General features: G+C 40.0%; 1 protein-coding gene across 1 annotated transcript in view; it reads left to right on the forward strand.

Moving 5' to 3' along the window:
- Positions 1 to 23,124, forward strand: part of LOC307250430 (inositol hexakisphosphate and diphosphoinositol-pentakisphosphate kinase 1-like) — a 35,719-nt gene extending 12,595 nt beyond the window's left edge. Inside the window, exons 14-27 of the mRNA XM_080027507.1 lie at positions 1,988 to 2,109; positions 2,870 to 3,052; positions 5,647 to 5,788; positions 6,535 to 6,758; positions 7,481 to 7,608; positions 8,161 to 8,275; positions 8,399 to 8,506; positions 8,619 to 8,735; positions 9,676 to 9,825; positions 10,163 to 10,271; positions 11,751 to 11,900; positions 20,153 to 20,290; positions 21,076 to 21,192; positions 21,393 to 23,124. Coding sequence (XP_079883633.1) covers positions 1,988 to 2,109; positions 2,870 to 3,052; positions 5,647 to 5,788; positions 6,535 to 6,758; positions 7,481 to 7,608; positions 8,161 to 8,275; positions 8,399 to 8,506; positions 8,619 to 8,735; positions 9,676 to 9,825; positions 10,163 to 10,271; positions 11,751 to 11,900; positions 20,153 to 20,290; positions 21,076 to 21,192; positions 21,393 to 21,484 — 1,895 coding nt within the window. The 3' untranslated portion in view covers positions 21,485 to 23,124. The remainder of the gene's footprint in view (positions 1 to 1,987; positions 2,110 to 2,869; positions 3,053 to 5,646; positions 5,789 to 6,534; positions 6,759 to 7,480; positions 7,609 to 8,160; positions 8,276 to 8,398; positions 8,507 to 8,618; positions 8,736 to 9,675; positions 9,826 to 10,162; positions 10,272 to 11,750; positions 11,901 to 20,152; positions 20,291 to 21,075; positions 21,193 to 21,392) is intronic.
- The last annotated feature ends 350 nt before the right edge of the window (positions 23,125 to 23,474 follow it).

The raw sequence follows: 23,474 nt of genomic DNA on the forward strand, positions 1-23,474 counted from the left end.
TGGTTTGAAAGTATGATCGCAAAGACATTTTGAAAAGCACATACAAGTACACAGCATCTGTGATATCATGTTTTGGTCGCAGAAGAGTCTTTGAAGTCTGCCTTGGACTTCAATCTGTAATGGGAAACACAGTGGAGCCAGCTTGTGGGGGGAGCAGGTGGTGTGTTGAGTGTTAAGCTTGACGGCCTCCACACACATCCTACCTCTACTGAGCGTCTACTGCGCATCTGCGTCTGACTTTTTGTCACTGACCGTGTAATCAACCTAGAGCGGCCACACATCTAACTTGTGCCACGCTGCAGACGCCCGTCAGAGGCACGTCTTCCGACCGGGAACTCAGAAACTCCAACTTCCCTGTACAACTTGAACGCACCATAAAGTCTACACACACTGACTCTGAGTGAATTACAATGAGTAGTGAAACAAACCGGCCTGTTACATAAAGGTGTCTCTCTATTGGTCACTTTGCAGGGCTTTTGACTGGGCAACACCAAGGCGTCATTCATAGATCTTTCTTTTCCTCAAGCTTGACTGCTTTGTTTTTTTAAGTGCATGTAAAACAAACTCTCAAACTGCAGAGAAAAACAACCTGAAGCCGGGATGGAAGTAGATGCAATACTTAGATGCAGTCTGTCCCCTTAGTGTTGCTTCTTTTTCTATGAAAAGAAGAAGGCTATTTTCTCTTTCATTCTTCTTTCTCCAACACAATTTTTGTCTATTAACTCTGCTCTTCTCTTCTTACCTGTTTTTGCTCTGTGTAAAACTACCAGCCGGTAACGACCGGTCCCTAGGCTGTGAGTCCCCTATTGACTTTGGTAAGAGAAGGGTTTCCTGGTTTCACTCCCACTCTCCCACTAACGATCTCTCCTCTCATTTCATCTCATCATGACCTCGTTCCATCTCCCCTGGCGACTAGTGTTCCGGTTTGTCCAACATTGAGATTGCTGTGGATTGGCTGTGTCGGTATTGATGTGTTCCAGAGGTGATCCACCTCAGCAAACTTTAGTTTTTGGGGAAAAGCCGAGTGCAGTTTGGTGTTGTACGCTAACGCGGATCATCTCACATTAATCCTTCCGTTTTTCCCCTCCCATGAGTTCTTGGGATGTTGTTGTTGTTTGTTTGATGAAAGCCAGTTTCTACTTTGGACTGGAAAAGAGCTTTTGAAACAGGAGTGAGTCCCCAACATGCCCCAGGTCTGTCTTGTCAAATGAGGCATGATAACTTCAAGCTATAGTGCGTAACTTCTGTTGCCCCCATGAGGAATTCTGAGGTATAACAACAACACTGTCAGCACATCTACATGAGGTGAGCCTTCCTCTGTATGTCTATGTTTTTTCTTAGCAGTAGAATCAAAATGTTTGAGCTCCTGCACCAGTGTGACGGCGAGGGCGACACCAGTTTGTAAATGCTTCGATACTGAGAATTACAGAGATAGTTTGGTGGAGCTGATTGGCTTCATCAACTGTGGGTCAACTTGTTTGACGATGGCTTGAATGTAACAGACAGTCGATTATATGAAAAATGTACGCGCTATAGCTTTAAGTTAGTAAGAGGTATAATATCAAGCTTGTGGCTGTATACTAAAGAAAAATGCATGAAGCATCAGTGTGAATTGATCCAAGGGCGTAATTGTGGAGTTTTACTCATCATTTGTTCCCTTCACTTTCACTTCATTGTATTCAATGGCTTAAAACCAAACCCATGTTCATATTTCAGTGAACATGGGTTTGGGTTTCATGTCAAATGCTGAAAAAGCTTTATGAGGAAAATGCATTTGAACTGAAAGTGCTGAATCGCCTGTGTGCCTGTTTTTTAAAGGAAATCCTTCGAACTTTTTGGGTACTATCAACACACCGTTTACTTTCAACTATCAGTTATACCTCCCCAACTCAGCAGTTTTTTTTTAACTTAAAAAATAAACCCATAGTTAAAGCAGTAAGCGGCCCAGTTAAAAGTCCTGTCCCACTGTGTGTCTATGCTCTTCCAGGTGACTATGCTGGGTTCCCCGGCTGTGGCCTCCTGCGCCTGCACAGCACCTACCGACACGACCTGAAGATCTACGCCTCCGACGAAGGCAGGGTGCAGATGACCGCCGCTGCTTTCGCTAAGGTAACTAAAAGGCTAAACTGGGTCTTACCTAAACACTTCAACCTCCTACGAGGAACTTTTCAATGTTCATGAAACAGTCAAATATTTCCTCTGGTCTTAAATGACGTGTAACAGCAAACAAGACCATCATCAAAGAAAACAACGCTATTATTAGGGAGTTTTTATTAATGCATTTGCTCTCGTAGGATTCCCTGTTAAAAAAAAAATCAGACAAAGCGATTTACAGCGGGCGGACTGTAATAACAAGTGAGGCATGAATGGCACTGTGAATATGTATTGTGGATGTATTTTGTCTTGTGTCATAACTTTACATGTAATATGTTTAACATTTACAGGAATTAATTATAGCAATAATATTTACAATAACTATCAAACAAATTATTAAAAACAAATATATATATATATATATAATAATTAAATAAGATCCTGAGGGACCAATGAAAAATTGAATAAATAAACATAATGTAAAAAGGGTAGGCGCAATAAGCTAAGGCTTCAGCTACACCTTTTCGATCAATACTATTTATAAGAAATTAATATATAAATTACGATGACAACTTTGTGTTATTTTGTGTGTTTTTTATTATTTTATTTTTTTTAACTTGTGTAAGTGATGTTGTGAATATGTTAAATCTGCTTCACCATCGTCATATTACCATTATTAATCTTTCATAGTCACATATAATACATTACAGACTCTCTTTGACCTCACTTTCTAAACAAGTGCACATATTCAATTCAAGTCCTGTTTTGTCTTTAGGGTCTGCTGGCTCTAGAGGGGGAGTTGACCCCCATCCTGGTACAGATGGTGAAGAGTGCCAACATGAACGGTCTGCTGGACAGCGACAGCGACTCTCTGACCGACTGCCAGCAGAAGGTGAAGGCCCGCCTCCATGACATCATGCAGAGGAACCAGGAGTTCACACAGGACGATTATCAGAAGGTGTGTGTGTGTGTGTGTGTGTGTGTGTGTGTGTGTGTGTGTGTGTGTGTGTGTGTGTGTGTGTGTGTGTGTGTGTGTGTGTGTGTGTGTGTGTGTGTGTGTGTGTGTGTGTGTGTGTGTGTGTGTGTGTGTGTGTGTGTGTGTGTGTGTGTGTGTGTGTGTGTGTGTGTGTGTGTGTGTGTGTGTCAGCGCCGTCGTTAAGGGGGTAAAGGTTATGACGATTATAAGGGCCCACAGCCAGCTAGGGCCCACACAGCCCCCAGTAGAATCTATGACAAAATTATTGTGTAGGCCTATACAGTGAACTAATATATAATCATACGAATGAGTCCGAATTAGAACAAAGCCACAAGTCATACAATATTCTAATTGTAATCATTTCAATAACCCCCTTGGCCCCTTCTTAAAAAATGGTTTGGTCCACCCCGCGGTTCGTTCTTCCTCATTGGAATTAAGTGAGCGCGAGCGAAGTGAACTCCAGCAGGCGAGGATGCCCCCAAAAAAGCACAAGCTCGCACACCAGAAAAGAGATGAGAAGGAGACCAGAGTAGGCTATGAGCAGCAGAGCAGGGGCCCAGGACATCAAAAACAGTTTTTCTAAGAATGGTGAGAGTAAAACTACAGAGGGAGGCTGAAACAATTAGGCCTACCCTACTACTTGTTTATTCATAACATTACCTTTGACGGGGCGCAGGCTGGAGCCTACGTTAGCTGTCATCTGGCCGCGCTACACTCTGATCAAGTCGCCAGTTCATTTAAGAAAAAAAAAAAAAAAAGTCGCCAGTTCATTGTAGAGCAACGGTTCCTACTGTAGTTATAATAACTGAACGTTACTACTACAGTGACTATGTGTTTTACACATATTACTGTCTGACAGTGCTCCAGTAGCCTATGCGCCCATTCAGAGGCTGCATTGTATTGTATTATGACGCATTCAACTTCTACTCGGTAATTATGAGCATCTGACGATGGTCAGTTCCGTTCAGGGCCGTAGGACTGCGAACAGGCTTGGGGGGCCCAAGGCAGAGGGGGGCTGCACCCAAAAAATATAAAAACGTATTTTTTTTATTTAATTTTTTTTACTGGCTCAATTTAGGCCCCGAAAAATTTTATTTAGGAAAAAAAAATATATATCAGGGGCCTTTCATTCGTCAGTACATTTTTGCTATTTTTTAAATAACATTGTTCGGGGCTACGAAGATCAGGGGCCTATATTGGGCCATTAATAAATACAAACGAAGGGAAAATTCCCAAAGCTGACTGGATTTTTTAAACATGTACATTTCTTTCTGCTTTTTGGTCATTCTGTGTCTATAAATTATTCCAGAAAATAGTACTAAATAGCTTACATAGGAACAGTTGATTTAGCCTTAGTTTTCTTCTCAAAGTGCACCAGATTGATGAATTTTACTTAAACATTTAAAAAAAAATCTTCCGGGGGAGCATTCCCCCGGACCCCCCTAGAAGGTCCAGGGTCCACGACACAGTCTCCCAAATTCCTGTGAGAAACACTGTGTGTGTGCATGGTTATTAAGAGTCATTAGACCAGGGGTTGTGTTCAAGTACGCGTAATGATTTGGTCATTCATCAATAGAAACATTGTGTTGTTATCTGGCTCAGAGAGGGACCAGTCACTCATACGTTTTGGACTATAGACAAACATAGAGACCGCCTCTCAGAGGGCCCATCAGGACTTCCTGTATAGGGGCCCAGAATTTGGTGCAACGCCCCTGTGTGTGTGTGTGTGTGTGTGTGTGTGTGTGTGTGTGTGTGTGTGTGTGTGTGTGTGTGTGTGTGTGTGTGTGTGTGTGTGTGTGTGTGTGTGTGTGTGTGTGTGTGTGTGTGTGTGTGTGTGTGTGTGTGTGTGTGTGTGTGTGTGTGTGTGTGTGTGTGTGTGTGTGTGTGTGTGTGTGTGTGTGGCTGGAGTCAACATTTTAAAATAGGTGTAATTTGATATGATATTTGATATATATATGGGAATTTCTGCGTATTGAATTTAAAAGCTTGGACGTGCTTTTGCTTTTGAAGCTCCGTCCGTGAAATATTTCCAAAGACTTATATAATATTAATATAATAAATATTTTTATGCAAGTATCTTTCCCATTGTATATTACTTCCAGTGTGAGATTGGCTTGTGAAAAACTGAATGATGTGCAATAATAATAAATGCATTGAAGTCCCTTTATGAAACTTTCCATAAAAAATAGCTATATTTCAGGTCAATTTAGATATTTTGATCCTGAAGCTTCTCATCACACTTGCTTAAAGGTGTTACAAGGAACTTTTAAATATTTCTAAAACAGTCTAATTGGCCTCTGATCTTAAATTACATTTAACGGCAAACCAGACCATCAGTGCAAATAATGCTATTTTTATATGTTTTTTCTTAATGCCTTTATGATGGGGATGCGCACCCAGGAACCACAGCTGGCTTAGTAAACACTACAGCTTTTGTCCAAAGGGGGTGCAAGAATTAACAAAAAATTAAAGTTCCTCGAAGCACCTTTTAAGTAATAGGGCAAATGACTATGCATGTATGTGCGATCTGATGCTATTCATGATATTTACTTCCTTGTGTTTCCATTGTTTCCCAGTTGGCCCCGACTGACAGCCCGTCGCTGGTGAACTCCATGAAGGTCATTCAGAACCCGGTAGAAACCTGCGACAAGGTTTACGCCCTCATCCAGAAACTCAACTCACAGATCCGCAAGAGACTGGAGGACCCCAAGTCTGCCGGTAGAATCAAGCTGCCCTTTGCTTCATTTTCTGCCTTCTCTCAAAATGCTCTGTGTAGCTTCCTCCTTCCCTCCCACCGAGCCCACTCCGGTCTGATTGGTCAATACTTCCGAATGGCTGCCAAGTTCCGCAGCTCGATTTGAAAGTTGTAGCTCCGTGTATACATTGACACTGTACTCACAACCCCTTTTTGTTCGATTCCTGGCACCAAATAAACACAGGTAGGACACTGATAAAATGATACTAACAGCTTGCAAAACTAAAACAGCTGGCAGGGCTCCAAATGCGCTCATTATTTAATGTTTTGGAATCTTTTAATATGACTATGCTCCGACATTGTAACAACATTTATAAGTCAGAAAAAGACTGAAAAACATTATAATAATAATTTCTTTATTCATATAGCACCTTTTTAAAAACAGTGGTTTACAAAGTGCTTTACATACAATACATAGGAGCAAGTGCAAATCAAATAAATACATATCAATCAAAAAACACATATACAATTAGAAAGATACACATACTCATATATAAACCAAACGAGATCAATAAGTGCTAGTGTAAAAAAGACATTGAGGAAGAGAACAAAAATATATTATTATAGTTCCTCTTTAAGCTTGTGTCTGTGTGGAGCGAACAGAAGCAGAAAAAGGGTTCCATTTTAATCAATGTAGCGAGAAGTCAAGTATATTTTCCGAGCTAATGGAATACGTATGCGATCACGAGCTTGTGCTTTTTCCCCTCAGACCTGCAGCTCTACCACAGCGAGACGTTGGAGCTGATGCTGCAGCGCTGGTCCAAACTGGAGAGAGACTTCCGCATGAAGAACGGTCGCTATGACATCAGCAAGATCCCCGACATCTACGACTGCGTCAAGTACGACTCGCAGCACAATGCCTCGGTGGGACTGGAAGACACTCTGGAGCTGTTCAGACTGTCCCGAGCCCTGGCCGACATAGTCATACCACAGGTCAGAGGAGAACAGCTGTAATTTCATTTTAGCTCAAAAGCACAGACCTAGTTATGGAAGATAGCATGCAAGTCCTGGAAATCAGGTTTCTGGAAAGGGTCTAAAATATAGTAAAATTATAAATATATAAATTATATATATATAATATTAAAGTTGGGTGACTTGAAGGTGCTCAGAGGAACTTTCAGTTTGTGTAAATTCTTGCACCCCCTTTGGACAAAAGCGGTAGTGTTTTTACCACGCCAGCGGTTGTTCCTGGGTGAGCCTACCCATGAAAAAGGCATTAAGAAAAACTGTATAAAAATAGCTTTCTTTTCACTGATGGACTCGTTTCCTTTTACATGTAATCTATGATCATCAGAGGAAAAATTAGACTGTTTCAGAAAAGTTCCTCGTAGCACCTTTTTTAATAAGCTTTTACATACATATGATTTGAAAATAAATGTTCAGGGATCCCTGTAGCCGTATTAAAATATTGCACCACATATATCCAATACACTGGAAAGTGTGTGTGACTCTGCCTTCTGTCCCCAAAATATACTGAGATAAGACTACGTGTCCTCGTGACCACGGATAAGTAGATTAAATATAAAATGGATAAAGTTCAAATGGCTTTTTTTCTTCATATCTCATTTATATCACATTTTGAATTTTTTTTTTTTGTATTATTTCAACATGTCGATTTAAATTGACAAATAATAATACTACATCATCTACATCAGGAGTATGGCATCAGCAGAGCAGAGAAGATTGACATCGCTCAGGCGTACTGCGTTCCTCTCATGAAGAAGATCCAGCTGGACCTGCAGAGAACTCACGAAGACGAGGCCGTCAACAAGCTGCACCCCCTGTAAGAGAACACAACACACACAAACCTGTTTATATGTATATACATGTATATAGGCTATGGTTTACAGTATATACAGTGGGTGTGTTTGTGTAGGTTTATGGAAAATACTGGTGCCTTGTTGAGTCCTTTCCTCTGGTGTTCGGTTAGGAAAATGCATGAAATCATCAACATGTTGTTTTCCAATATGTCTGACTCCTGGAACAACTTACAGCAACAAATTAAAATAAATACCTTCATATAAAATGTAGACATACTATCTTAAATCTGCCATTCTACATCGCTGTCTAAATGTTTCAATGGTTTTGGCTCTCTACAGTATCAGATTGTTGTCTATTTGATTGAATTGCATTGTATATTGTGTTTGTGTGGTTGTTTTTGATCGCTCGAAGGTTAAATGAAAATGAAATATATATGATTTAAAAAAAAAAAGCTGTACAAACCCTTATATAAACACTGCACACATAAATGCAGTGTGTAGGTTTATTGAAGTGACGTCACGTGTGCTGTGTTGAATAATAATCTTTATGTAATTCCATGTCCTGTGGTGTTCAGGTATTCTCGTGGCGTGATGTCACCTGGTCGTCACGTCCGCACTCGTCTCTACTTCACCAGCGAGAGCCACGTCCACTCCCTGCTCAGTGTCTTCCGCTACGGTGGACTGCTGGATGTACGCTATGATTCTATATTCTTTAAAAATCTATTCTGTTTACACTTAAAAGGTGGAGTCAGTGATTGTGGAGAAGGCTTGTGGTCACAATCCCTTTTTGTGGTTTGTATTTGTGTGTATCAGGAGGTGAAGGACCAGCAGTGGAAACAGGCCATGGACTACCTGAGTGCTGTGTCCGAACTCAACTACATGACACAGATAGTCATCATGCTGTATGAAGACAACAATAAGGTCAGCAGAGAAGACCGTCCTTAGTCTTTATATATTCAGTCAGTTTTAGCACAAGAGACAGTATTTCAGAAATGGAGATCTGTTTAAATGCTTGTTTATGTGTTGTGGGCAGGACCCTTCCTCAGAAGAGCGGTTCCATGTCGAGCTTCACTTCAGTCCGGGAGTCAAAGGCTGTGACGATGAGGAGAACGTTCCTCTTGGCTTCGGCTTCCGCCCAGCTTCCTCAGAGGTGTGTGTGTGTGTGTGTGTGTGTGTGTGTGTGTGTGTGTGTCTATTTTAGTGTTGTACAATCTTCATGACCTTTTAGTTTATATATTCAAATCAGTAATTTGCATTGTACATATTTGCATTTCTGGTGAAATGTCCAGTGAGTGGTTGTTTCTAAAAAAAGATATGAGCTCTTAAGTTAATTAAAGTGTGACTCTCCGACAGTGTTTGAAAGTGTTACATTATTAAAGTCAGAGGTTGTTTGCCTTTAGTATGGAGGTCGAGATAATGACTTCTTGTCCACAGACAAAGCTTCCTGAAAATAGATTCAAATGTTTATTTTATTTAATTTTATTAGCATTCGTTTTTGACAATGTCAAGCCGATGTCATGTGCACAATGCGTGTTGCATGTACTGTAATAAAATCTTTTTTATGTCCTGTCACACTGGTATGTAGGCCACTCTGTTGTGGTGGCGTCCTTTTGTCTGTTTGAAGAAGCAGTCACTCAGTCACTCAAACACTTGACACACGTGTTTCTCTAGTAAATAAAGTATTGTGTGACATTCTAAAAAGTCTTATTTACATAATGCATATTAGGGAGAAATTATATTCTTGAAAATTCCCTTTTGGTGGTATAGGAACAAATCCATCTATAGCTTTCATTATTTTCTGCTAGTCTTATGTGAAGATAACTATCTTTACAAAGAAATATTTGTTGTTTCATTACACAAGTGAAGATCATGTTTGATTCAGTTTGTCATGGGCAGGCTGCGTCAGCTTGATCTTGCTGTGCAGTTGATTTATTGAACAAGGATATCCATAGAAGTTCCATAGTTCTTTCTGTATATCAAAAGTTAATGGACACCTATGGAATGGACTCCAGACAATCAGAATAGAGTAATCACCGAGACCATGGAATAAGAAATGTTAATCGTTCCATTCTCATTTCCTGACCAATCAGAACCAAGACAAGAAGACCAATCAGGGCAGTCTGGAGGACCTGTCCCAGGACCAGCCGGACCAGGCGCTGCTTCTCTCTGAACCAATCAACATCCAGCAATGCAGAAGGTCCCCCATGATCCGCAACCGCAACAAGACTGGCTCCATGGAGGTAACACACACACACACACACACACACACACACACACACACACTCTCTGTTTCAGAAGGATTTCTTTATTTTTATTCTTCCACATAGCAGCAATTCTAGAGAATGGGCTGTGTATTGACACTTTATTTATTTTTTCAGAACACACTGTACAGACTGATCGTGAAGAGATATTCAATGATTTTGAAGTCAAGCCTTCTCCAAAATCACTGAACCAAAAATCAACCTTTGAACCAAAGGTGTTGTGGTGTAATTGATAATGAAAGGGACAGATGAGGTCCCTGGTTTACTGTATCAGCCCTTTCAGTCTTAACCCCCTTGTGTCCATGGCAACACACAGGTCCTCTCGGAGACCTCCCCGTCCCAGGCCTCCAAAGGATCCACGTCCCACCGACTCTTCCCCTCATGTTCGCGCCAGTCTCCTGAGATCAAACCAACCATTGGCTTAGGTGGGCACCTCATTTCTGGTGTGTGTTTTGTCTGTGTGTGTACTTGTACAACTATTTTTGTGAGAACAAATTTCAGTTTTAGACCGTAGAAGTGAGGACAGTGTTCCAAATCAGCTGTTGTATCCGAGGTCATTTCAAGTTCCTCAAACTGATTTAACCTCAATATGAAAGATCCCATATAAGGACTTTTGTTTTGCTGTGTGCACAGTTTCCATGTAACCTCCATCGACCTATTAACACAGTGAAACTCACACAAGCATGAGACTCAGCCCGTCGTCTAAATCAATCCGTGTGGATCAAACCACAAAACCACCAAGTGTGTTAGAACGGGGGGGTGGAGTTTCATTTGTGGAAACAATTTCTGTCACGTTTTTAAAACTGCTGTGAAACAGTGTCACACCAACTTACAGCTGTGCAGTTCCAATCCAAAGTCAATTTCAACATAACATACACTAGACCCGTTCAAATTATTATCACCTGTCTTAAAAGTAGCAGTGTGTTCAAGACATCAAAGCAGCCCTGTAAAAAGCCCATTAGCCAAGCCCATAGCCATATGTTATGTTTAGTTATGTTTGGAACGTGTGAGGTTGCTGAGTGATACGTCCCTGTATATCACAAACACCAAACACACCAGTGGCTGCACAGGTCACCTCTGCCAGTGAGCTGCTTTACATACCGTCACACTGTTTATAGAACAAAGACAGGAGGACCAGACACTCACTGCCTTTTGAATAATTTTTTAGTTTTTCTCTGCAATTCAAAAGATATATTGTCTGACGGTTCAATGCATATAGTAATAGTAATTTTGTAAAGTCGAAACCATATGAAAAATAAATATAAACATCTCTAGACTGAAGTTAGTTATAGTGTGCAGAGGTCTACTTTCTTTTATGGATTTTCTCTTCCATCTCCTACGTACCTCTCTCAAGAAACTGATGTGCGAAGTATTCACCACATCGTTTCCATTAGAATAAAAAGCAGGACAAGTATATGAGATTGAGGCTGTTTTGTTAGTTCTAACCTATAACTTCAGAGGTCCGACAGGGGTCCGACATAATCCCATCTCCACCCCGCGACCGGCCTTATGCCTCTGTTGTTTTTGCATACAAAACACACACATTCTGATATGCACTTGTGCACCCACTCTTGACCTGGTCTACACATGTGCACTGGTTTGATAGGTTGTGGTCACTGTTGTGAAAACCTTGTAGCTATCTTACATTATCATTCCCATAAACAAATAGCAGCTTTGTTTTCAGATCGTGCTTGAAACAATTAGGATTTATTTATTATGAAAAACTATGTTTTACCTGAACTGAACACTAGTTACAGGGTTTTCACACAGTGTGTACATTATTTGCAATGTTTACTTACACATGCCAAAAATGACCCACATTAAAAGTGTTTTGTCATAATTATTGGCATGGTGTGTGTTTTAATACTAATCCTCCCCCGCACGGCTCCTCCTCCTCCTCACAGGCTCGCTGTGCTCTGGCCTCTTCAGTGCCTCGGCCCTGGGGGTGTCCTGTAGCGCCCCCAACCTGCGGGACTACGTACGCACGCACCACCACCTCCACAGAAAGCCTCCCCTGTCCCCCGGCAGTCTGCCCTGCGCAATTGGCATGTTTGGTACGTTTTCTCACTCCACTGCCCGTCCTACTTCCACAAGGGCGGGTCCTTTCATCTCTATGCCTTTGGGAATGTCTCCAAACTTTCCCTCTGGCTTTAGAAAATATTCCCTTTTTCCCTCAAGCTTCAGATACTTTTGATTTTTGGGACGTTACTTTTTGTAATTTTTTATTATTTGTCTTCAGTTTTTTTTTTTATAAATCAAGAGATCCTTTACATCTATTCCCTTTCCCAAAACAAAACCAGCAATTTCAACCTGTTGCATCATTATTTCTTGAGTGATTTGTTTCACTGTGTGCATGGTAATAATGGCACTGATTTGACAGAAGAGTGATTAGCTGCTGTGTATGCAACCTCAGTGATCAATGTCTCTTCCAGATCAGCATGTCTCACTCACCGATCTCACTGCTGTTGTGCTTGGGTTCGAATTTGTTTAAATGTTCTCTGTCTCTCTCTCCGTCTCTCTCTGTGCATGTTGTTTTGCAGTTCGCACCATATTATCCGCTCCCCAAGGGAATTTTAATTTCATAATCCAGTAAAGTAGGTTGCGTGTCTGGAAAGTTCTTTATTAATCACATTTTACGGTAATCCTTATTTTAAGAAACTCAGCCTGTTATTTGGAACAGAAAAAAAACGTTCAAAACCCAATAATCTACTTTTTGAGTCACATTCTCCCTGCTCCAAACTTTTTTTTTCTCATGTTGGTAATGGTGAGTACGAACGAGTTGTTTTCACAGCAACCACTAGGGTCCTTTTAGCAGTTAAAATGAACCAAAACTGCAAAAATGTTAATGTTGTTTAATGGTGATTTGGAAAACAGTTTTAGATGCAATACTGCCGCCCTCTGGATTGTTGTGTTGCTATCATAGGTTGCTATGTTATATCAGTCTGGTGCAATCCATCCTTGTTTTCATCAGAAATATTATATAGGCTATTCAACTCTTAATGTTTCTCAAAATGACATGTATATCCATGTTATTTTAAAGACGTACACTTCTTATTGTGACGGCGGTAGGCTATTGGGACGACTGCAAGGCCATGTGCATTAGTCTTAGCTGTCAGTCAGTGGTTTACAAATGTAATGATGTGTGTTACACAAGTTGGTGAATAAGACACATTTTCAGGTTAAGTCAGCAGCAGTAGATAATTGTGCCACTAGATTATGTATATGCATATGGAGGGAGTATTTTTTTTTTGGGGGGGGGGGTTTCTCTAGTTTTTAAAGACAGGGGCTGGTCAGTGTATCCACCGGGCGTCACTCTCGCTCACTGCAAACAGATTATTTCCTTCATCTCTGTTCTGTTAAATCATGTTATTCTCTCCGAGAGGCAGGTGACACTTTCAATGAGGTCGTTGCTGTTCAGGGCGGCTTCAGGTTCTCAAGGTTTATTGTCTCCTACACAGTCCTATCAGTTTGTTTCAAACACCCCTTCATCAACACCCTCTCCGTCATTTTCCAAATCACTTTCCTTGAATTTGCATTGCTACTATAACCACATTAAGAGGCAGAAGCTGGTCGTTTCAACCATTTATCCAATAGTTTAAAGGTGCAGTGTGTACAATCGATTGGCCTTTTTTCTAACAGCAAAGGTGGAAATGGAATATAATGTTCATAGGTATGCTTGAAAATAAAAGTATATCTACATAGGAACAGGGCACCCTGCCATGTCGCTCCACCATGTTTCTACAGTAGCACAGAACGGTCAAACTTGACTGCCTTGCGCGTTTTTATATACAGTGGATGTACGCCGAAATGCACCTGTTAGATAAAGTAGTTCTATAGAATAAATAACTAAATACAGGAGGGGGAAGACACGGAGCGTTACTATCTAGATTTTTCACCGCTAGATGCCGGCCAAAATACAAGTTTATTACACACTGTACCTTTTTGAGCATCTACTATAATCAATATTTTTATATGAGGGATAGATCACATGGTTGCTTCTATGTGAAAGGGGATGCTTGTGGTGATGAATGTACAGAGAATGATCACTTTGCAGTCTCCAGGGAAGTTATAGCACATTTTAGCAAACGGTTACGCACTATAGCTTTAAATGTAAATCTTTTTTAAATATTTTTATTCTCCTATTCAAAAGTGAGCAAATTGCCAAAGTCAGAAAGAGAATAAAAAAGCTGGTATCACAGTTTGTTTCCTGCCCTATAGTGAAAAGCCTTTTATATCACAAGTCCAGCGTCACTCCTCCTGCATGTCTACTGTTCAGTTCCATTATTCTCTCCATCCACTCACCAACCCTTTCCATTCTCCGACAGCCTGTCTCCATCTCTCTATACTCAGACACGAACCTCCTCTCCACGCATGTTGGTCGGCAAGACGGATATTGATGAAATCTAAAAGGCAGACTCAATCCCTCTCTCTCTCTCTCTCTCTCTCTCTCTCTCTCTCTCTCTTTCTGTTCATCCATCTTTCTTTTTTCTTTCATTGTAAAAACAAACACAAAAACAGGCAGACACAAGCAGTCCCAGTAATACCAGTTACCTTTCTTATCTCCTCAGAGCTGTTCTCTATGCCGGCAGTAAAGAGATTTTCTGTGTCGTTTGCCAGGCATCCGACTAATGGTATGTCTGCTTTCATTCAAGTTTTATTTTTCAAACCACTCCTCCAGTTTTTTTTCTTGCATGACCTCTTTTGGGGTTTTTTTTTTGGGGGGGGTTTGACGTTTGACTGCGTAATTACAATAAAACGTCTCCGAGATTTGAAATAATTATTTATTTCTTTTTAAAATGAAAGAGTTTCTTTTTCACATCACTACACCTTGTGTTGTTTTTCGACCCTCACCTCTTTAACACCACCCGCTCTGCCTGCACCTGTTTTTAATTTGCCTCTTTTTCACAGGATGGATGTGTGTGTCTCATGTGGAATATATCTATATATTCATTTTGATTATTGTTTCGCTATATATGTCCATGTGTAGATGATCAGTGAGTGCATACATCATAACTTATCCTCACCCTGCACTTTTTGATGATTTATAAATCAGTTATTCCGTTGATCTCATATTTTGGACGATACAGTGTTTTACTGACAACGCCCATGCAGTGTCACTGATGAATGCGGTCAGAAAGCAATTTCTTAAGTTCTGTTGTTTCCATCATGTGAATAAGCGGCAAGTGAGACGTACCATGTGTGGTTTTGTGAGCCTGTCTTCACACATTTGTTCTACTGAACCTTTAACCTAAACGGAAAGTTCTAAACAATTTATTCATCCATTTGGACAATAGAATTCTATTTCCGTTCTTGAATAAATTAACCTAACTTCATAAGCATCTCTCTTGTAATGAGAAGCTCATGCAGTCAATATTCTAATGATCAATGAATAATTTCACTAATTTCTTAAGCTATATACGTATACCGGTACTGTATATTGTGTATATATACACAATATAAACACACACGTATGCTGTGTGTGAATATATTGTAAATGTATATCTGTGGGATTTAGACTGTAGGTTTGGAAAAAAAAAAGACATTTGACTAGAACCTTACTATTTTTTTTTTACCATTATCTAATATTTTATTGACCAAATGTTTTACTTTTAAAAATAAATAAAATATAAATATAAAAAATAATCCGCTGACGGATCAATAATGGGGAAAAAATCCTGTTTTCTTCCAGTTCATTGAAATCCCATTTGATAGCGTTTAGTGTTTGCTTTACCTGTTGGTTGACACGGTAACACTCAAGGGAGGCCAAGCTGTGGATGATAATGAGTCAGTATGTGAAATATTGTTATGTTGTCTTTAATTCAGTCTGTAGCTCACTGTATGGATGCAAAGTCTTACTGTCCTGGAAAGATATCTTGTATTTTTTAAAGCTGCTGTACAATGCAATTCTGGTACTTACTTGAAAATAAGAGGATGTTTTGAACCAATGCTTTGCATGGGGTTGCATCATTCATTGATGGCAGCTCTGCCCGCTCACACAGACTGAGAATGGGGAAAATGAAATGTAACTGTATGTTGTAAAAACTGAAGTCCTGAAAGGTTATTTGTATATGACTTAATGGTCTTTAGGATTTAGATAAATTGCTCTGAAATAGACCAGCATGTGTTGACAGTCTGATGAGTGCTGTTTGTAAGTTAGACATATCGTGCAGGAACCAAGATCCTCTGAAATCTGATATGATGTCAACAACTGTTTGGACAAACCACTCTGCGCTGCAGTGATGAGTTTTCACTCCAGTTGGGATTGTAGTGGCCTGTTTGAGTATGTGGGTGGATTTGGCTTGTGTTTTCTGGTATTAAAGTCTTAAGTTCTACTGCTGCCTTATCTTACCTCAGATTTTGTCATGTTTGAAGATAGGATTGTACGGTTGTTTGTGTATGGTGTGGTCAACACCTGTGTTGATCAAATGAAGTCAGAGTTTGAAACTAAATGTGCTTCTTTATATGATGACGCCCGCTCTACAAACACAATCCACCGTCCTGTAGCCTCACTACTATTGCAGCCCCTATCACTCGTCCTCCTCTTTGCTAGTCTTGCCTCCCACTGTACTCTCTCTCCTTTCTCTCCCTGCTGTGCCTGTCGTTTGCCCCTCAGAGCCGTCAGAGCAGCCCCCAGTAGTCCAGCTGCCGGGGGGGCGTCCCGCGGAGAGCCTCCTGCCAGGGTTTGCCCCTCTGGCCCTGGACGGGGCCATGGCCCACCACCTGCGCCACTGTCCCTACCACCTCCGCCGCCTCAAGAGCTGGCTGATGTCTGGCCGGGAGCTCCCTCAAACCCTCCACGGTCAGCCGCAGTAGACCCTTCAAACCCCCCCGTAGACCTTTCTGTTGCCTCCCCTCTCTAGCCCTGTTTAGTTAGGCCATGGCTGGGGCAAGTGGGACGGTGATGCTGCCGCCAGCCGAGCTTTGCATCTACCTTAGTTCAACGCTTCCCTTTTTTCAGTCTGGTTTTCCGCCTGTGCATCCATCGTTTGTAGTATTTCTTTTTTGATACATCTGCTCCATTTCATGCCTGACTCTAGATGTAGTCTTATTTTGTCATGTTGTTTTGCATGTCTGCTGGAGGATGCACCACTGCATGCTTAAACTCACAGTGAAATGCAGTTATCTTCGGTCATGTGACGTATTTCTGAGCAAAGTTAAGAGAAGGATTTGATCAGCTTGATGGTCACTCTGCAGTGGTTGTGGTTTAGCAGACATGTGGCTGAATCCAAATGCTTGGACTTCAATGATCTTGCCGACTAGTGGACATTGTGTGCACGTTCCCAGGACTTCTGCAAGTTCTTAGGGCAAGGACATTTGGATTCAGCCTTAACCCATTGATGACTATGGCAATCTAGGATGCATGTCCTTAATGCCTGAGGGTTTTCTGAAAAAATAGTATGAATTGTCAATTCTACCAAAACCTTAATATCTAAGCCTGTGTAGCACATAGAAACATGAAATAAAATACATTTAAAAGTTAAGGTTCACAGGTTTAATTTAAACATGCTCCCTTAGCGCTTACAAACCAACAAATATTTCAAAAAATCGTCAAAATTAGATGAATTAGAAAATTATTAAATATTGTTAATAAATAGATGCAATGTGTTGTGTGATTTTCGTCAGTAGTCTATAGTAGACCTTGATTCTGCGCACCAAACGCCACTGACTGTTCTGTCGCCGACATAGCTGGCGTATTTTTATTATTATTTATTTTTATTTTTTTATTTTTTATTTTTTTGATTGACATGATTTTCGGCAAACCACACAACTTTTGGGTGGTCACGTGGTCTTAAAAAAATCAACAAAACCCACCTCATGTGTATTTGAACCAATGACAGTGCATTCTATGCTGGGAATGCCATGAAAATTAGATAAAGTAATAATGCTGCGCGACGCAGCATCAGGCAGTAGAGCCAATGTGGCATCGCGCAGCAGCCGTCATCAATGGGTTAAAGCGCTGTTGACCTCCACCCACACCTTCAACACCACTTATTGTAAGATGGAGGACGATGGGATCGGCTTATAATGAATAAATTAAATAAATTTTTCTGGTTCCCTTTTAAACATATGGCCTGGAACAGCAAATCAAAAGTAGCCTGTAATGCTCTTTAGCCTGAGTCTATCGGTTCAAAGGCACATGATTTTAATTTGGAGATGTGTATTTGATTTCACTGTGTCTTTAAGTCCTGGAGTCTGTCTTGACAGCTATTGTGCCATTTCTGGAACTAGAAAAAGCTTCGGTAAGAGGGGGGAAAACTACATTTTTTACACAAAATGTGGAACTGTTTGTGCACCAGGAGTACTAATTGCTCTACATGCAGCTGAACAAACTCTTTGAGTGGAAGAGCTTTGGGCTTGTCTAACTGCATTGTGTGCATGCTCCATCCCGAGCAGTTTGTAAAGAGAAATGCCCTGGAAAGTGGGCGTTTGTCTGTATGTAATGAGCTCTAAGAAAAGACAGAGAAGAGTTTTCTTTGGCACCAGGAGGATACGACAGGGCAGTGGCCAGGTGTGCCACTTAAGTGTCTGTCAAAAAGATTTGCGTCTCATCCCTCATTGTAATGAGTTAATCATGTGGTGGCCTGTTCCAAAAACTGCTGATTTTGTAAAGTTGTTCTGGAGCACATTGTGTCACCAAAATGACTCTCCTGCAGTCCGCAGAGATGACTGTATACGTCAAAAGTTACCGGTGATTTTATAGACATATCCCTCCTTAAATATCCCCGTCCGGGCACCAATATCGTTCCTGAGTTTCCCAGTTGTCGTTTCAACTTGAGCTTTCGCATTTTCCAATTCCAGAACTCGCATTTCCGATTAGTCCGACAAAGAAATGAATGCAGCACTAGCCAAAGGTCTACAGATATTCACATTTTGCAGATTAAATAGATTTGACAGCAGAAAAAAAAAATATTGATTGTTGATCAGAGTTTTAAAACCTTTTAAATTATTTATAACTTTCTTTATGCCCATTAAAGTTCATAGTATTTAGACCTCTGTTGTGCAGACCAATGATCCCATGAGAAATGTGGACGTGAAAAAATTATCGACAGGGGAGATTCATATCCCGCTCCCTCGTAGCTTTAAACACTTAGGCTCCTGTAGAGTTAGTGCTTACTGTAGAGTTAGTGCTTACTGCAGTTCACTTGTGTTCATGTATTAGAGTATGTTTGTGTTGTTTTAGTGAATAGCCTTGAAAAGAGAACTGTATTCATGGCACATTAACCATTTAGGAATGCTAGGCTGAGCAGCATGCTCTCCGCCGGGACATGGATGAATTGAAAGGGCTGTTTCAACTTCCATCCATTCCCCAGTCTGTACTCGTGTCAGGCTGTACTGAATGACAACGGAGTGTAGTGGCTGTATATTGAGTTTGTCTGTAGCCTGTAAAGTCGGCTTGCCATGGCACAGTCGTGTTTCACAGCACGTACGCAATTGTATTTTGTCGTAATTTTCTGAATGGCGAATATGTACTTTTTAATATAATATATGTATCCACGCAGATTTCTGTTAGCCCTTGCAAAACCTATTTTTATTTACAGACCCCAGAGATTGACCAAAACACAAAACTGTCTTTAATCACACAGTAATCTACAGAACAACACTACACCAACAATTATTTTATTACATCTAAGCTTAGGGGGCTGTTGACAATTCACTTTCAGTTACATTATTTATCAAAACTAGAAAATAAAGTGCAACACAATTCATCCAAACACAAATCAGTCTCACTCAAGGACTCTTCCACAGGTCAGATATATGTTGTGTATGCCTTGACTACTAAACTTTAAATGTACATCCACCCATCTCTAGTCAACATTGCAAGGTTAATAAATACTTATATGTGATTTGATTTAGAGTGAATTGTTCCACACCCTCTTATACACAATAAATTACACTTTTCCAAATGATCTGAACATCCCATAATAACCAAAAAAGGAAATTAACACCAGCCATATTGTCTTTTATTTGTTTGTTCACATTAATTGTTGCTGGTAAGTTTGTGTGTCGAAAGTCCAGACAGTAAGTAAACTCTACCGGCACTTGTTGAAGGTAACACTTAGCCTACACTACTGCTAATTTCCGATCTTCCAGTAGACTAATAATAATAGTGCTAAACTCGGCTAGTTAACAAATAGAAATGGCTGCAGAATCTTGCGACGGTCACACGCTTGTCTGTCAATATGGCATTGAGCGAACAGCCAACATGCACAGAGAGATACAGTGTCACAACAACTCCTACTTTTACCTTGTTATGTTAGAATTGGTTCGATGTGTTGCATTTCTGTCTCCCATGTCTGTACTGCAGGCTTTGAAGGCTGCTCCATGGTGCCCTCTATCTACCCACTGGAGACACTGCACAACTCACTGTCACTAAAGCAGGTGGACGAGTTCCTCAACACCGTGTGTAAGAACAGCAGCGAGGCCCACGCCAAAACCATGAGAGGTAGGACTGCAATAAATATGAAATACCTTCTAGTCTGTCTGTGTTTTGCTTATTTCTCCACTGCTTTCAACATGTTTTTATGAACACAAGTCAGAAATGAACATCATATGAAAAAAAATAATCCTTCTGTAATAACTTTCAGTATGGGGCTAAGAATGTTTATGGAAAGGTTTTGTTGATGTCAGTGCTTTTAGAAGTTGAGTTGAGACTGTATTAAAAACTAATGTTGAGATAATGGCCATTAAAGATGGTTTAGGAGGTAAACACAGACGCAAACATAGAAAGTATAGTAAAAGAAACTCCCTAATGTACACTTTGGACCTTTTTATGTATACTAGTATGAAAAAAGACGGGTTATGGAAGCAAAATAATACAAATTTCAAAATTGAGCAGTGGTTGAAAAAACTGTTTCTGTCTGCTGTGGCTCGTCTTACGATACTAAACACTGCTCATGGTTGTATTCAGTACACTGTGTTTCAGTGTTTGACATTAAGAAGTTGATCCTGCTTGATGTAACTTTTTTTTATCTTGTCTTTTTTATATCTGTATTTGTTTTCAATTTTAATCGTATTACTTTAATAGGTTTTAAAAAAAATTATATTCTTACACACTTTTAATTGCAGTAAAATTTTACTCTTTTTCTTTCCCTTTCAATTACCTCTTTTTGTTTTTACTCTGTAAAGCGCTTTGAATTGCATCCGTGTATGAATATTTCTATACCAATACGCCGCTTGCCTTGCTGGAGAATATTTAAAAACATCTTGTGTATTGTGTGTTGTCCTCAGCTCTGTCCAGCCTGTTTGACTCCCAGAGCCAGACATCTCTGTACAGCCCCCAGCAGCAGCTCTCCTCCTCGGGCTCGGAGACGTCTCTACGCCCACCAAGCCGCCCCCCTCTGTGGCGTGAGTGTTACTCTCATTCTATTGGCTTATGCAAATATGTAGGCCTGCTGCTTTGATAGAGAGGGACTTTTAGTATTGGAAATATTTATTTTTTATTTTGGTCAGACGATTGTGACACACGTTGACCTGCATGTGGATCCATTCCAAAAAAATCTTGAAAAAATTTGAAATATGACTTTTTTTCCTTCTTTTTTTTAAAGATGGCAGCATCCCTTCCAGTGCTGTGTCCAGTGCTGGCCCCTCCTCCCCAAACGCAGAAGGCTGCAGCATAAACTTCAGCTTCAGTGAGTAGACCGTCGGGTTTGGAACAAGCGCAAGGACTTCTGGGTAATCTAAAGGCACGATCCTAACGGACTTCAGTCTGTCCGTCACTGCCGGCTTTTCTTCTGCTCATATTCTCAACAACAACTCTGACAACACACAAAAACCTGGGATGAGATGCTGATTCTGGAGAGCGGCCATTTTCCCCTCTGTGTATTCTAACCACTGGGACTGTAAAGACAGTAGGACCACTGACACTTTTCATCTGAGCACTGCACTTTCCATGTTCAGCAAAGAGACAAGTTCACTCATCAGTTCTAAACTCTTCTACAGTTTGTCGAACTCAATTAAAAACCAGCTGAGTAACTCTACATCAAGCCAACATTTCTACCAGTTGTGCCTGTATTTTCATTTAGATGCTGCTTATGCTAAATGTACAAAAGTGCCTGCTGATTTTTCTGTTGTTGTGTTTTTTTTAAGCCCTAATGCTGTTTTTACAAAGTTATCTCACTGAAGCTTCCTCAGTCCAGACCATATACTCCACCTTTAACAAAGATTGAAGATTAACAGGCAGACATCAGGACACATAAATACAAACACATTTTTCTCTAGAGGGATATCATTTTAAAGTAAAGTATTTGTACCCACGCTCAAGGTGTGGTACATTGTGTTGATAGGATTTTTAACAACATAACAAGACTCCATTTTGAAAAGTTTGTTTGTTAAAAATTGTTTATTTTTAAATGTATAACTTGAGCCAGCTTGATCAAAACTGTACTGGCCTTTTCAATGCTGTAAAGTGGATGTGCCTTTTTAAATGACTTTTGAGAGGGATATTTAAGTATTATAGACACTGTAGGTTTCCTGCTGTATTTTTATTTTTCATTTTGTTTTTCTCGGGGGTTAGAAAATAGTTTGTCGTAGTTTTATTTTAGATTTAAAGGGAAGAACCACTTAATCCAATAGTATATATGTGCTTTTACGTCATGACGACTTTACCTGACTGTTTGTATCTGCTGTCGCACCAAATAATGTGTATTTTTAATGTTGAATGACGCAAGTGATTGTTTCTAACGATTTAAAAGGTTATTCTCAGGTAGAGAATATCATAAAGCTGCAGATGGAAATTGTATTTTTGATCAACATTTGACTGAACTAAGGGGTTGATTCGCTTTCAATATTTTTATTTTTGGGGAAAGGAATAAAATTCAGTGGTGGATTCACTACTTCTAATTAAAAACTTGTATTACTTTGACCAAAACTAATGGAGTTAAAGCGCTCTACTATAATAAAACATTGTAACTATTGTAGCAGAGCACCCCCTGGTTATTCTGTTTGGGCAGTTCAGTCTGCAACATCCAAAGTATTAATGTTAGTATTAAACGTCCAATTTCAAACTGGTTATATATTGAAAATGAACCGACCCTCAAAACCTTGAGACACCGGCTGTAGAACAAGAGTTATACATAGATATATATTTGTTTTAGTTTTCATGGAAAGAGTTTTAGATTTAGATATAAATAGGAAAAAAGTATATTTTTTAAACTAAAAGTGGGTTGATGTGGGTAATTTTAGTTGTATATTTATGTGATTATTTAATGTGTTATTTAACGTCAGCCAAAGAGGACGAGTGTGTTTCTGTGGCGACTTAGGCTGCAGGAGGTTTAAGAAGTGTAAAATATGTCACCTTTATACGGGACAAAGAAGCAGGGGGAAGAATGTGCAGGGAATAAAAATAAATAGATTAAACAATGAAAATATGGCTTTTTATATGTGTGTGTGTGTGTGTGTGTGTGTGTGTGTGTGTGTCGCCCAACGTCCAGACACCATAAGCTTGTAATTGCTCCATAAACAAAGCTCGACCAACACACATCTATTTTCTCTCCTTCCCTCTTCAGTTTGTTTGGCTCACTTTATTTCTCCCTCTGGTTTTAAATATATATATTTTTTTAAATATTTATTATCCAAAATATTAAAACATAATGCAACAGTACACTCTTTAATGTTATCGTATGTAACCT

Source organism: Ammodytes marinus (assembly GCF_949987685.1).
Source record: "Ammodytes marinus genome assembly, chromosome: 5".
NCBI classification, from domain to species: Eukaryota; Metazoa; Chordata; class Actinopteri; order Uranoscopiformes; family Ammodytidae; genus Ammodytes; species Ammodytes marinus.